The sequence below is a fragment of the Phytophthora infestans genome, genomic scaffold (assembly GCF_000142945.1).
Source record: "Phytophthora infestans T30-4 supercont1.13 genomic scaffold, whole genome shotgun sequence".
In the NCBI taxonomy this organism is placed as follows: domain Eukaryota; phylum Oomycota; class Peronosporomycetes; order Peronosporales; family Peronosporaceae; genus Phytophthora; species Phytophthora infestans.
This window is the reverse complement of record NW_003303746.1, coordinates 1,542,406-1,558,742: the sequence shown is the minus strand read 5'-3', so window position 1 is coordinate 1,558,742 and position 16,337 is coordinate 1,542,406. Positions and strand designations below refer to the sequence as shown.

Genomic DNA, 16,337 nt, shown 5'->3' with positions numbered 1-16,337 from the left:
CGCAATATACGAATAGCAGCCTTCCAGTGCTTCCGCCCAGGATTGTCGAGAAATCGGCTAAGATGAGTAGTGGCGTAAGCAATGTCTGGTCTCGTACAGACAGCAATGTAAAGCAGAGATCCCATTAGCGCCCGATACGGCACACGACGCATTTTAGCCAATTCTTCATCAGTCGATGGGGAATCTGCTCTCGACAATTTAAGACTCGCCTCGCACGTCCGTGCGAGGCGAGTCTTAAAATGCAAAACTACTTTCAGCAGTTTTTGCACCGTCTTGCTTGAAACGACTGACGACGTCCATGATGTATCTCTTTTGGGAAAGACAGAGGACGCGCTGTTCGACATTGTGATTCAGCTCAATCCCCAGCACAAATTTGGCAATTTCGAGCTCCTTGAGTCGAAAGCGTTCTTGGAGGAAGTTGCACACATTTTCAACAAGCTGCCTCTTCTTCGATGCGATCAATAGGTCATCAACGTAAAGACAGACAATAACCAGACTTCCAGCGTTGTCATCATCATCGTCACCATGCCGGTACACGATATACAAGGATCTGCACACGACGTAGCAAAACCAAACTCGATGAGCGCCGAGTGGATGGTGTTGTGCCACACCTGAGAAGCTTGCTTTAGTCCGTAGATTGATTTCTCTAGTTTGAGAACAGATCCTGAAGGAACTTTTACTCTTGGCGGAGCTCTCATGAACACTTTTTCCTTAAGAACGCCATATAAAAAAGCCGTATCCACATCAAACTGAAAAATCAAGAGCTGTTTTTGGCAGCACACCGACGGGAATATACGAATGCCATTCATGCTGGCCACTGGGGAATACGTATCGTGAAAGTCAACACCTTGACGTTGCGTGAAGCCACGCGCAACAAGTCGAGCTTTGTAGCGAATGATTTTTCCAGCAGCATCACGCTTCAGTGCAAAAACCCATTTCCATCCGACGGGCTTCATCGTGCTGGTGCGCGGAATTACGATCCTGTTGTTATTCCGCTCCAAGGGGTTGAGCTCCGCAGCAATCGCTTCTTGCCATTTCTTCTGGTCGGGTCCAGTAATAGCTTCATCAAAAGTGCAAGGAACATCTGCAGCAAACGCAACTTCTCCTGCAATAAGGGCTGTTTCCGTCCGTGATCGCTTTGATGGTCGATCTCCTGTCTCCAATTCATTGTCGTGACTGCCATCATAAACCACCATCGTGCCCGAATCGCTCTCATTTGCGACGACGGAATCTCTAGCACGATAGTCACTTCGGTTGCCCGATCCGCTGTAAGACACAATACTTGTCGTGTACTGGTTACTAACACGGCGGCTCTCCGTGGGATGAAAAGCATAACAGCTGGCGTTGAGAAGGTTCTGGAGCTGGTAATTGCCTCGGAGCGGCGGGGCTAGTGGAAGGAAGAGCAGGAATGCCGTCTGGGACGGGAAGTGCAGCAACTTGAGCTGGGGCTTCTTGGACATCTTCCATGGTAATGACATTGTCCGTGACTCCTTCCGCTTCTGCAGGGTCCATGTCCACGTCGATGCTGCCGGCGTTCAGCTCTGGTTGCATAAGTTCATCGTCCACGTCTTTCCACACAATGTACTCAATTGGTCTGTCACGAGGAGCTTCAGCGTAGACACCATCAACTTCACGCTCATCTAGCGCTAATGATCGACTGAGTTTCACCTTCCCTGTCTCCAAGTCGACGACGCGATACGCTTTTGCCTGCTCTGCGTATCCGATCAGCATGCACTTGTAGCTCTTAGCGTCAAGTTTAGTACGCTTTTCCTTGTGTACATGCGCGTAGCCAATGAAGCCAAAAACTCGTAGATGATCCAAACTTGGGCGTTTGCCATGACAGATCTCGTATGGCGTCACGTGGGGATTCACATTGTCCACGAAACGGTTGATCAGGTAGATTGCGGTGTTCACCGCTTCCGCCCACCACTTGTAACTTACGCGCTTGTGATGCAGCATGGAGCGAGCCATTTCCATCACAGCTCTGTTTGTGCGTTCTGCTAAGCCGTTTTGCTGGGGAGTGTACGGTGTCGTCAGCTGGTGAACAATGTCACTTGCTCTGCAGATACCGTCAAACGTCTTGTTGACGTACTCTGTGCCGTTGTCCGACCTGACCGCCTTGATTTGGTGGCCAAACCGATTCTCTACGAGGGCCTTGTATTTCCGAAAGCAGTTCGCCACCTCGCTCTTCTTCTTCAAAAAGAAGCCAACAATGTAACGGGAGTAATCGTCGACAAACAGAAGTATATACTTCGATCCGCCACTCGATGCTGTTTTCATCGGGCCCATCAGATCACTGTGGACGAGCTCGAGAACGCGACTTGTCTTCACCGCACCTGTGCTCCCCGGAAAGCTACTTACCGTGTGCTTCCCTTTCATGCAGCCTGAGCACAATTCGCCGCCTCTCGCGGTGATCGACGGCAATCCTGCTGTGGCCTTAAGGGTACTCAAGATGCGAGCTTTCGAAGCATGACCCATACGAGCATGCCATAACTCCCACTGCGTCGAAACGGGTTTGTGCTTCACGACAGCAGCTCGTTCGGGCTCAACATCAAGATCGTAAGCTTTGCCCACCTTTGGCACCTTAAGAATCGTCTTATTTCCTCGCATGAACCTGCAAAACGTGGCTCCAGACTTCACTACGAGTGACCGAGAAGTGATTCGCGGTACAGACAGTAAACGACGATCGAGCTTCGGAATATGAAGTGCATTCTGCACAACGATTCGTTGGTCTTGGTAACCTCGAATGTGGATGTTCTCAATACCCACCGCCTCCATTACAGCACCATCTGCGACGGTTACTCGGATAGATTTCTTGAGTGGTCGGTACGTGACAAAATCCTCCTTTTTCGGCGACATGTGCGAAGATGCACCGCTGTCAATCAGCCACCCTTCACCACCCCCTTGGTGAACCATGAACAGAGTCTCGTCGCCGCCATTCTGGTGAGAACTTCTGCAGTCTGCCTCCTTGTGCCCACGCTTTCCACAAGCAAAGCACTTGCCACCAAATTTATTTTTGGATGGACCACCGAATTTCTTAATAGCCCTCGGCTGCACCTTCGACTTTGTTCGTGAGTTAGGGCGGGCCTTAAATGCCACCTCTTCCGACTCTTGAGTTGCTTGCTTGTCGTGCTCCTTATGCAACTTCTCCTTCACTTCGATGAGAGTTACGCTTCGGGTATTCTCGAAATTCGACACTATGGTGCTGTACTCAGTAGGCAGGCTGCCGAGCAACACTACCAGTTGCCGTGCGTCATCTATCCCATCGCCAACAGCCTCCAGCGCCGTTTCCAACTCGTTGAATCGGTCAAGATGCGTGGCCATAGTTTGTCCTGGCTCCATTGCAAACTCGTGCAGTCTGCGGGTCATCGTCACGCGATTCTGCAGGGTAGAGCGGCTGTAGTACTCCTTCAGTGTGTCCCACGCTTGCTTCGCTGTAACAGCAGTGCGTATCCTGGTCTGGTGTTTTAGAGACACCCTCTGAGCGATGAGTGCCAGCGCATTCTGGTCACTCAACCTCCACGCCTCAGTCATCTCGTGTTCTTGCTTCACGACGGTGAGATGGTCCCCGAGGCCCTTTCGTGCGAATGTCATCCTCATATTAAACTCCCAATGGAAGTAATTGTCGGAACGGAGCAGGTCGTCGGGCTTCTTCATGGTACTCTTCGTCGAAGCGCCTTGGTCTCATAACCTGTTGAGTTGTTGGAAATTTAAAGAGTGAGATTAATCGTGCGCTAGCTACTTGTGGTCCTAGTTCGAGCTGATCTACATCTAGCCTGTAGCAAAAGGGTAAAGTCTTGGGCAGCACGCTGAAGAGTGCTGCATGCCACCAATCGCAGAGCCACCTGAACGAGCATGGTGCCACCGACCAATAGTCTTCTGTGTGGTGCGTGTGCCTTGCCTGTACGTCGTAATCAGCGGTAGATGACTACATGTTGACGTGCCTCTCAACAATACTTATTAGTAGGACGTTGTTTCATGGATTTTATATCCAGATATTTACAAGTCCTTCCAACCCAAAACTACTCTATTTCTAATACTCAGATTCCAAGCCAAGGTTTTCACCTCAAAACGTAAATTAATCGACTTGAGCACTTAAAAATTATTCCATATAAGATATGCATTGGATGATCATATTTGTCAAAATTCGCGGAGGTTTCTCTTTGAACCTGCGACATCACTGTCAATTACAACTAACCGAAGTTTTGTAGCTCGTGTAAATATTCCTTAAACAGACTTCAGCTTACAGATGATGCACACTTTACATTTATCGCCAATTTGAACAAGAGGTGCGATGGTGTGGGAAATTAATCAATGGCGATGAAATTCATCATGACCCGGATAGAATTCAAGCGCTGCCTTACCCAACGACAGCGGCAGAGCTGCAACAATTTTTATGCGCAACGAATTGGATGAGGGATTCGCTCGTCGACTACGCCCGGAAAGCCCGTCCACTTCAAGATGCGTTGGACACTGCGTTAGCGCGAGCTTCCAGGAGGACGAAACGTGTTGCAGCAGGGATTGCAGTGGAACTTACTAAACAACAACGACTAGCATACGACTCAATGAAGGAAATGTTGACTATGAGCGCTACGTTAGCGTTCTCAGAAGGAAGGCGCAACGATGTGCCTGCTGACAGATGCCTCCGATGTGGGTTGGAGTGTTGTGGCCAGTCAAGTGGTGGAATGGCTACCTGGAAAAGAAGTGTACGAGCAGCCACACGAACTTTTAGTTTGTCTGAGTGGAAGCTTTACTCGATCGCAATACAACTGGTCCATAATATAAAGAGAAGCTTACCCGATCGTGTGCGCTTGCGAGAAATTAAGCTATTTACTCTTGCGCGAAGGTGGTTTTAAGCATTACTGTGACCACCGGAACTTGGTCTACGTATTTGCACCTGGAAAAGAAGTAAAAAAACACATTCGGGGCAAATTTGTGCGATGGTCTACTAAGTTAATTGAGTACAGATACGAAGTGGAGCATATTGACGGGGAATCGAATGTTTGGGCGGACATGGTGTCGCGCTGGGGAGACAACCACGGATCAGCAGTTCATCTGAACGCTATGACTCTCCGGAAACGAAGAAGTGTGAGTCTCCGGCGAAGCCGCAGCCGCACCGGAAGCGCCGTAAGAAGGCTGAACCTCGCTCAGGTGATAAGCTGGTGCATACACAGTCACATCAACATCACCTTCGTCCGCTCGACGATCCGGATTTCATTTGGCCGTCGGTCACCGTGATAATTGAGATGCAGCGGCAGCATGCAGCGTCTCGACCAGCTGTAGCTGTAGGCAATGCCGAGCAGGGTTGGTTTATCAAAGACAAGATGTGGATCCCCCGCAAAGCTACCGATCTCGTACAGCTGCTCCTTGTGGTGGCACATTGCACCGGGGACGTGATGCAAAGCTGGAATGTGTCGGTAGATACTTCAATGTACACCATTTACGAGCATATGTGGAGCGGTTCCTCGATGCTTCTCCTTCACTTCGATGAGAGTTACGTTTCGGGTATTCTCGAAATTCGACACTATGGTGCTGTACTCAGTAGGCAAGCTGCCGAGCAACACTACCAGTTGCCGTGCGTCATCTATCCCATCGCCAACAGCCTCCAGCGCCGTTTCCAACTCGTTGAATCGGTCAAGATGCGTGGCCATAGTTTGTCCTGGCTCCATTGCAAACTCGTGCAGTCTGCGGGTCATCGTCACGCGATTCTGCAGGGTAGAGCGGCTGTAGTACTCCTTCAGTGTGTCCCACGCTTGCTTCGCTGTAACAGCAGTGCGTATCCTGGTCTGGTGTTTTAGAGACACCCTCTGAGCGATGAGTGCCAGCGCATTCTGGTCACTCAACCTCCACGCCTCAGTCATCTCGTGTTCTTGCTTCACGACGGTGAGATGGTCCCCGAGGCCCTTTCGTGCGAATGTCATCCTCATATTAAACTCCCAATGGAAGTAATTGTCGGAACGGAGCAGGTCGTCGGGCTTCTTCATGGTACTCTTCGTCGAAGCGCCTTGGTCTCATAACCTGTTGAGTTGTTGGAAATTTAAAGAGTGAGATTAATCGTGCGCTAGCTACTTGTGGTCCTAGTTCGAGCTGATCTACATCTAGCCTGTAGCAAAAGGGTAAAGTCTTGGGCAGCACGCTGAAGAGTGCTGCATGCCACCAATCGCAGAGCCACCTGAACGAGCATGGTGCCACCGACCAATAGTCTTCTGTGTGGTGCGTGTGCCTTGCCTGTACGTCGTAATCAGCGGTAGATGACTACATGTTGACGTGCCTTTCAACAATACTTATTAGTAGGACGTTGTTTCATGGATTTTATATCCAGATATTTACAAGTCCTTCCAACCCAAAACTACTCTATTTCTAATACTCAGATTCCAAGCCAAGGTTTTCACCTCAAAACGTAAATTAATCGACTTGAGCACTTAAAAATCATTCCATATAAGATATGCATTGGATGATCATATTTGTCAAAATTCGCGGAGGTTTCTCTTTGAACCTGCGACATCACTGTCAATTACAACTAACCGAAGTTTTGTAGCTCGTGTAAATATTCCTTAAACAGACTTCAGCTTACAGATGATGCACACTTTACATTTATCGCCAATTTGAACAAGAGGTGCGATGGTGTGGGAAATTAATCAATGGCGATGAAATTCATCATGACCCGGATAGAATTCAAGCGCTGCCTTACCCAACGACAGCGGCAGAGCTGCAACAATTTTTATGCGCAACGAATTGGATGAGGGATTCGCTCGTCGACTACGCCCGGAAAGCCCGTCCACTTCAAGATGCGTTGGACACTGCGTTAGCGCGAGCTTCCAGGAGGACGAAACGTGTTGCAGCAGGGATTGCAGTGGGACTTACTAAACAACAACGACTAGCATACGACTCAATGAAGGAAATGTTGACTATGAGCGCTACGTTAGCGTTCTCAGAAGGAAGGCGCAACGATGTGCCTGCTGACAGATGCCTCCGATGTGGGTTGGAGTGTTGTGGCCAGTCAAGTGGTGGAATGGCTACCTGGAAAAGAAGTGTACGAGCAGCCACACGAACTTTTAGTTTGTCTGAGTGGAAGCTTTACTCGATCGCAATACAACTGGTCCATAATATAAAGAGAAGCTTACCCGATCGTGTGCGCTTGCGAGAAATTAAGCTATTTACTCTTGCGCGAAGGTGGTTTTAAGCATTACTGTGACCACCGGAACTTGGTCTACGTATTTGCACCTGGAAAAGAAGTAAAAAAACACATTCGGGGCAAATTTGTGCGATGGTCTACTAAGTTAATTGAGTACAGATACGAAGTGGAGCATATTGACGGGGAATCGAATGTTTGGGCGGACATGGTGTCGCGCTGGGGAGACAACCACGGATCAGCAGTTCATCTGAACGCTATGACTCTCCGGAAACGAAGAAGTGTGAGTCTCCGGCGAAGCCGCAGCCGCACCGGAAGCGCCGTAAGAAGGCTGAACCTCGCTCAGGGGCGGACCAACACTCTTTTCGTGTTCGCCATTTGCTGACAGGAGACGAGACTGACGTCCACCCTTCGCGACTAAAATTCTACGCTGATAAGTCACTGTTGGTCAGCGAAGAGCTGCGAGATCACGACGCAGCTCAAGGTATTGTACTATCGGTGGAGAAATTGAAAGAGACGCGCTGGAATAAGGATAAAAAAGACTATGAAGTGCTGGTTAGCTGGAAAGGGCTCGAGTCGATCGAAGACTCGTGGGAATCAACCAAGCAGCTGAGCAGGGATATACCAGTGCTGCTGACAGAGTATGCAGCTACTACGAACAACAGAAAGTTCGAACAGCACATTGCCGCTGAAACAAAGCTCAAGCCTAGGTCAACAGACCAACCGTCACTGAAAGCACAACAGAACGTGCAGCACGAAGGACCGTGAGTGGACAAGTGCTTGGGAGGGCAGTGTAGTGGTGGATAATTCAATGGCAAGCCTTCACCCACTCACACAGGGCAAAGCACAGGAAGGCGATGCCGAGCTGGCTAGTTAGGGGTTAGGACAACACAGCCAAGGCATAGAGTGTGCTTGGCACTGAATGGACATTAGAGATTCTACTCTAGAAGACTCACAATAGACTTTTGGGTTTACCAGGAAGCGCCAGCTTCCCTAGCAGTAGTCTTATCGCTAAGACCTACTACACCTATATAGAATGTAAACGGATGGCGTGTGTTAGTTTAGAGAGCACCCACGACCAGTATTTGACGGCAGCTCACACACCAGCTCAGAATACGCATAAAAATCTTCAATAACTTCATCAATTCACTCTTCATTGCTTTGCATGTTCTCGACACGTTTTCACCATGTTTTCGCCATGGTTTCAAAAGTTTACTTTGTGCCAACTCTCAGCCATCTTCCTCAGTCTTCATTTTTCGTGTCGTCCTGGTAACCTGATTTGGGCAAGTTTCCATCACCGTAATATATTATGGCCATGTTTTACCATGCTGGTATTTTATTATCGGAAACATGGTAAACCATGGGCTAACATGGGAAATCTAAATATTTTCACTTACCTAAGCCTTTTTAAAAACATGGACGGTATGGGTCGCCAAATAAAAAGGGCTAGCTCATTTTAAATGTTAGCCACCTCCGGAGGTGGCTCACTTTGAAAGTAAACAGGTCGTTGTCAAAAATGTAAGCGTATTTCGAAGGGGGTTCTGAGCACGTTCTTTGCAATGTTCGACTGTCCCTAATAAAAGCACATCAAAATATTTTTTCTACGAGGTATGGAGACTTTCTAGTTGGCATAGTAGCATAGTCGCTAGTTATGTAGACACCGTCGTAGAGATCGTGTAGTATTTGCCAGGGCGTATCCGATCCTCATTTGGCATCCTTGCAAGCACTAGCGCCAGCAAAGTGAGGCAATTTCAACGTTTGCCTTCAGTGACACAACATACACAAGCCCCTGAACGATAAGGAGATTTATTACATATACAGTGAGACGTTGAAGTTTATAAGCATTGCTGCATAGAATCCGGCTGTCCTAGATCTCAGGCATTGGAATTTTTTTTGGTATATCCACCGGAAAAGTATTGCTACTAAAATGACCAACTGTTGCACCATCGAAATACAAATACTTAATTGCACAACGACCTGAAATTGCAATACTCAAGTGCAGGGTTAAACGACACTGCAATACCAAATTGCAAAATTACCTACAATATGCAACTGATACATTCCGTTTCTACCGTGTTGATTCCGCAGGTAGAGATTTTTGAATCCAGTCATCCATCGCTGTGCTCATGTAGATCTGGTGTAGATATGAACTTAATGCAAGTGAACACAACTTCGCCATCCGAGTCGCTGACCTCGTAAAAAAAAAGAACTTGGCAATGTCTGGAATCTGTCCTCGTACCCTGTTTTTAGTAAATGTCATGATCTCTAAACTAAATCTACTAGATTCTAGTAAATCTAGTTTAAAAGGGCAATTTCGGAGCAACTGCGTCCGGTTGCTTTAGGCATTGGCCCCGACGTGGTCAATTTTGTAAAATCAAATTTCGTAAAATCAAAATTCAGTTCTGAATAGTTTTTGTGACTGAATACGAATGCTGAAGGGGAACCGTTGCAGGCCAGGATTTTTTACATGGAAACACACTCATGTCCTCGTCCATGATCAAAATAAAATACATTACCGCTCTCCTATTTCCGAATTAAAAAAAATCGAAAGCATTTCATTTTATTTTGTGCCGCCTCCACAAAAGATGCTCCATGACGTGGTTACCGCTAATGCAGCCGGCGCTCGCGGACGCGCCGGCGAACGACGGCTCCTGTCCCGATGTCGAGGACCGGGCCTTTCCAATACGCTGTGGGGAGGCCAAGTGGCGCCACCTGGACCTCTAGTTGGAGGCGGAGATAGCCCTTTGGAAGGTGGAGAGAGCAAAACCGTCCAGAATCGCAACAGTGACGGGGAAATGGATGAATCAGAAGGTCAGGAGAGGCGAAGGAATATGTAGAGGCGGGGCATCCATCGGAAACAGATGGAGCGGACGATGATGACGCTGCAATTACGTCTGTGTACCCGCCGGTGAAGTATCACGGCAGTTGGAAAGCTTGGCAAGAATATTTTGAGGACTACTGCCAACGGACGCTGCAAGTAATACCAGTAAAGGAGACCATGTCCAGAGCAGAACGCAACAAGAGGCTCAAGATAACGAAAAAGGGTAAAGGCGAGTCCCAGTTTGTGCCCGACGGCTACGACCCGTACCAGCGGACGTATATTTCCACTCATGAATGGAGGAAAAGGAAGTCCCGCAGCGAAGGAAGCCGTCCCAGACAGCATATCCGTCTTACGAATTCCCAGTTTCGTTTCGTGGTACAGTAAAATCTCGCTCGTGGAAAATTACAGGTCAAGAATGTTTTTTTTGGCACAATCACCAAGTTTCTCCTGACGTGATCGCGCAAAACAACCCCATCCAGTTCGACGGGTGTACATGTGCTGGAAGTTTCTCTGTAAGGCCTTTCTTGAATAGGAGTGACAAATCGCTCACGAAACGTCGCGTCGAGTTATTTTTCTATTTGCTGAAGGCTCGTCTACTTCCTTTGAAAGACGCTTCTGATGCAGCAACACCCGACGCAGACGACGACGAGAAAAAAAAACGAAGGCCCCAAGCGATGAAGACAGTAGGAACAATGACGAAGAAATCCCTTCCATCATTATCGCGACGTCGACAAGCTAATTGTGGTGGTTGTAAGTCTCGCTTGCATTAACTACATTTAATACATGTTTTTAACTTCATTGAATTCAAGTTTGCTTTACCTTGCAACTCAGTAAATCTGACATCGAGCTTTTCGTAGAAGCAGCATTGATAGGGCTTCGTCGTTGTGAGAAAGATCTCTTCGATCGCATTTGCAGACAGGAATCCAGACTTCAAGTCGGTTGCCAGGATTAAATCATGGCCAAATACCTGATTTATCATGCTAAATGGTATATTCATTACAGTACGAATCTGTGACCAGGACTTACAGTAGTCCTGGATACAACAGGATTAAATCCTGGTTATACGACAGCCCCACGTTTATATCTTCCCACGTCCTCAACAAATCTTCTCGTACATGAATATTTATTTAAGTTAGATTGTGTCGCCAGGATTATTCTTGACTATTTACATGAATGATTCCACGTCGATAATCCTAGCCTCGAACAGCCGCCATGCTGAAGCCAAGCCTCACGCGGTGCAAGCCGTACCAGGCCATTGGCTTCTTGCAGGATCTTGGGTGACTTTGTAAGTACACCAGGACGCTCATCAGTGATGCTCGCGGGTCTGGGCTATTCACGAAATTAAATGCTGAAAGCAAGTGCACGAAAGTGCACAAAACCCTTTTGTGCTGCACGAAAGTTTTTTTTTTTTTCAATACGAAAAGCCCTTGCGGGAATCGCACCGAGGCAGTCTGGAAGCAGCTTAGAGTATGCTAGGATTTACAGAGCCTTGGCCGAGGGCTGGGTGGGGGGGGGGTCGATACTGTATGGCATGTGGAACAGAAGAAACTATTAGAGTTTCTTCGGTCGTGAAGTGGATCTGCTGAAATTGTCGCCTACAGACCGAATGGTTCCGTTGCTGGACATCCGGACCTAAGAAAGTGTGGGGAGTTCGTCTCGGGCTCCTTGTAGCTCGCAACATGCCTCAAGTCGCAGTTATTGAACATGAACTAGCTCACGCTCACGATTACTTAACCCTTTGGTTACTTAAGTACTCGAGTGTGGCTCTGCTGTCTTGTGTTGCTTGCGGTTTTCCTTCTTCTGTGCCCGTCGCTTTCCTCGACCCTTACGCAGTAGGTCGTCTGCAAGTCGTTCCAGGATCTGGTGCAGAGTAAAATGGGGTAGCGAGCACCCTCCTGGGGGTTTAAAACAATGAACTGGTGCGTGTACGTCGGTGACGCTCGACACAGCAGGCGGCGTCTTGTCTTCTCCGCAGAAGGCGTAGTGCAGTGTCACCCACTTCGGTCGATTCAGAATCTCAAAGTTGGCGCGCGTCGCCTTCTTCAGCACCTTCGTGTAGTTCTCAAAGCCCCATCGTTTCGCCTTCCCTGGTTTCTTTAAGCTTGCCGTTTGTTGCTCTGGAAGACGCAAGTGAGCGAGGTCACAGCCTTCGCCCTTGGAAACACTCGGACACATTCCCTCCAGAAAGAAAGGAAGACAGTACATGCCTGTCTGGTACGTGTACGGGATACGGTCACGGAGATTCCACGACGGAAGAACGGGACATACAGTAGACACCACGTCGGGCGTCGATAACGCGGACGCTGGTTCAGTACTCGCAGTCGTTGGCATGAAGCTGTACAAATCCACGACTGTCGACTCGGTGGCAGCTTCGGCAGCAGCCATCAGGACTTCCACCCCGCCACGTTTCTTGCCAAACGTGCTTTGGCCGTATCCGTCTTGTGGTCGCAAAAGATAATTCCCCACAGGGACATCTCCCAATGTTGCAAACAGCGTCGCAAGCCACTGAAATTTCACGGAAGGACTATTCAGCATTAAAAAATAATTAGTTCCATGTAAAAAAAAAAACATTTCAGCGACCTACTCAAAGTACTCGAGGGGGAGTGATTGCTGGGCACTGTCTCCGTAGACGAGCGACGCAGGAGAATAATTCTTCCACGAGGTAACCGCGTCGTTCTTGGGATCCACTCGAGCCACTAGAACGGCTGAACCACCTCGAAGCCATGAATGCAGCCAGAAGCGACATCTCTCGCTCGTTGTCAGCAGTTCTTCAATTCCCAGTAAATGATAATCTGGCTTCACAAACACGCTCAACGGCGCCGTCGTGGTCTGCTGATCTTGTGATGAACTCTCCGACGATGTAGGTACAACCACGCCTACGTGTGTGGTACTGCGCACAAGAATCCGCTTGTCATCAAGTTGCCAGACATGATACGCTGTTCGTCCGCCTGTTGATCCTCCAACAACAGATTCACTCTAGATGAATAGAAGTTAGACTTTTTTATGCTTGGCTTTGACTTAAACGCAGCAATCTCACCTCAAAGCGGGACAGTAATGCAGCGCGTCCAGCTTCCGTTACTTTGTCTCGCGTGCTTGGACTGCTTCCTGGCAATGGACGGTCCAGAAAGAGCCGCTTTTTCGTAATCGCCGCTCCATCGCGAATGATTGCTCGGCTTTTCAAGGGGATCCCCCACCCTACAGGCTGCATGGTCCACACGTGTCAGTACTTTTAGTGAGTTAGTACAGAAAAATCTATCGTAAACGTACCACGTGGGCGAAGCGAGTGGACGTATCGCTGTCAAAGAGAGTGACCAAAGTGGACGAAGAGATGGCTACATCGCAGTCGTACTTCTCCATCAACTGTTCAGCCTGAGGATCCGCCGAAATGGCTTGGCGAGGAGACACAACGTTCAGCCCTCCGCTATCACCCACAGCGTGTAGAAGCGGCTGACCGGCCACAAGTTTGCGCAGGTCAATGACGCAACACGTGCCTCGAGCAGCGACCTCTTTTGCCGTCGCCACAATAGAGCCATTTCCATCAGGAGCACTGCCACTAGGCAGCTTAACTGCCACGCATGGCTCAAACCATCGTGGATACAGACGATAGATGTCGTTCCAACACTGCGTCAACATCGCATTGTACTGCAAACACTCAGCATTCACTCAATTAGCACCATCATTCCTCATCAACTCACTGCACCATCACACTCACCCACGACTTCACAGCTGGCGGTATGTGCGCCTCGTTAAAAGCACATTCAGCAGCCAGGCTTCTCGCCATCATCCTGCAAAAACCCACTTGTTCCAACTCAACCTCCGCTTTCATTTGCTGCCACTGTGTAGCCTCATCTTGGGAGAGAGCCAGCACCTCTGGAAGTCCACGCTACTCTCCAAGGACAACCATTCCGTCAGCTTTTCCTTCTCTATTACCAGTAAAAAAATATGTATTATGTACCTGTTGAGCTTGGAAGAGCTTGCGCTGCAGCATGAGGTACCGTTCATGTTGAACGACGGAGAAGCCAGAGACCCTTCGACGCGCATTGTCAAGCTCCAAAATCTTCTCCGGAGCTCGAATCCGACGGCTTTCAATGGCCTCAACAAGTAGTTTTACCAGATGTTTGGACTGCTGCTTGATTTGCATTGCTGCAGAGCGTTTTGAGGTAGAATTCGGCTCATTAACAGGCGTGAGAATGGTCCGTCGACGGGTCTCCAGTGCTTCATAAAGGCTCGACTCGTGGGCATCGCCACGGACGGAAAATGATGCAAAGTCATTGGCAGTGAAGAACGCGGGGCTCTCGATGTCGTTACAGTCTTCCGCGCGGCGCTTTCGGCCTCCAAGCAGGCGACGTGGGGTGGCGAACGGATTTACAATTGTGTCCATTGCTGAATTGCTGAAAAGAGACGTTGTGTTTATTTGGCCAATCATAATTTCTGAATTTGGCAATTTACAGATACATCTAGATTGCACTTTATGAAAGTGATAATGCTGGGATGAATTCGATAAGTGGTCAGTCTGGACGAGAAAGAAGGCACTCGGAAGAAATCCGTCACTTAAAATGCGTTCTTAGAAACAGGTTTGTACATGCAGTATAGTACTCTGGACAATTTTATTACATTGGCGGTGCGCCCCCGCCCCCCGATAGTTCTGTGATAAGTGTTGCGTGAATGTTGCTAGGAAGCCCAATCCGAGAAGTCGGCACCGGAATTGGCATCCGCAGCAGTGGTAAAATTTACCACTGGCAATAAGCTAGTGCAAGTTTTGGATGCTTCGTATAATTATCACAGGGTCGTAATATCTCCAGCTCGTTACTTATCAACGCCACCTTATCCAGAATACTCTCAGCAAGTGGCCCAATAGCGATTCTTGTCGCTTTCGCTTAAACCAACTTGTATTGGCTGTACATGCTGCAACACCTCGTGGCTTCTTTTTTTTTATGCGCATGAAGCAGTCGTCGTCTCTCTCGGCTGCACTTTGGGCCATTCTTTTATTGCTTGTCTGTCCCAACGGTACGATTAAATAATTCATTTTTTTTCTTTAAGTCATAAATATTTGTATTTACAACAATTTTAACTTTTTTTCAGAACGAGCACAAAAAATCAACTGCCCTCCCGTTGTAAGCTACGTGTAGTTTAAGCAAGAGGCTGGCACAATATAACTATGTTGCTAGAAATGTACCAGTCTCAGTTAACCAAGTAATGCTATGTCCATACCTACTTAGTCACTTGAGAAAATTGAAAAACGGATGTCTGGTACTACGTCCTATTTCACCACCACTTAGTTGGTACTGAACACGCAGATAGTCTGCGTTTTTACGTTTATATGCAGTAGTATATTTACAAGTTTTATTTATTATAAGTCCAATGTTATTGGTACAAAAGATCGAGATTTTCAGTACTACGCACTGAATTACAAACAAACCAAAAATTAGTACTCCAGTAGCATTGTATTTGTGAGCGATTGTTGTGTCGCTACCAAAGAAAATGTAGAAGTAAGATGTATTGAGTGTTGGTAATATACCTATTCACTATTGTTTCCTATTCATGCTCCATGAGAGGTCATCGTGTTGCAGTTGCACGTTGCCAGCTTCTGGAGTGCTGCTGTTGCTGGGCACGATCCCAGTAACGGCAGTGCTCTGTAGCTACTGCTACAACACTCCCCCCCCCGAAACTTTTGCTGAAATGCAAGCGACTTACTCATGAGTCGCTGCTCAATCCACCAGTGTTCTTGCTAGGCGATATAAAGCGCGTTACGAACTGCTCGCACGGTTTTTGCTTTCCGTGTTCACGAGCGAACGCCTTCACGACCACTGGTACATCCTGCAACAAAGCCTGCCGGCTCTCATGAGTCTTCAATAGCGTCAAGGCCACGCCAATGCACGTTGATCTCATGTCGCTTCTCTTGCTGATTGTAGCGAGCCTTAAGTAAGGTGTCCACCACATGCCCTTCGCTGTTGTGTGCAATATGCAGCAAACGATCCTCGGTCACGTCAAGAGAGGAGTCCGCGTAAAATTTTGGCGGCTAGCATGGGCCTCTTTGCGTTGACCCATAATCAAGTTTTGGATCGGACAGATTCAATTTGACACGGTGCCAACCACCTGTGCCGAGCCAAACCACTTTACACGCAATTTGCTGCGTGTGTGCTGCCAAACGTCTGCGTACAATATGAAATCTTCAACCTTAAATTCGGCCATGGCAGTGCCTTGTTTTTTGTCATGACCTTTGCGCCCCGCCGCTCTGGTGGTGGAATTTGATTGTCGAGTTCGTTTGTGCATGTCTGCTAAAGCTTGCTGCAGCTTGGCAATATGTTTTCTCTGCGTGTTCTTTATCTTCTCTACTGTAGTCCGTTGTAATGGTCCCGGAACAGCAATAAGGTCGCCTAGGCC

General features: G+C 48.2%; 1 protein-coding gene across 1 annotated transcript; it reads right to left on the bottom strand.

Moving 5' to 3' along the window:
• Window positions 1-12,329: 12,329 nt before the first annotated feature.
• PITG_08381 (uncharacterized protein) lies at window positions 12,330-14,334 on the bottom strand (the record flags this gene model as incomplete). Its single annotated transcript, XM_002903722.1, has 5 exons — window positions 12,330-12,929; window positions 12,991-13,155; window positions 13,221-13,595; window positions 13,654-13,836; window positions 13,909-14,334. The coding sequence occupies 5 exons, from the start codon at window positions 14,332-14,334 to the stop codon at window positions 12,534-12,536; spliced, it is 1,545 nt and encodes a 514-aa protein (XP_002903768.1).
• Between the last annotated feature and the right edge of the window lie 2,003 nt (window positions 14,335-16,337).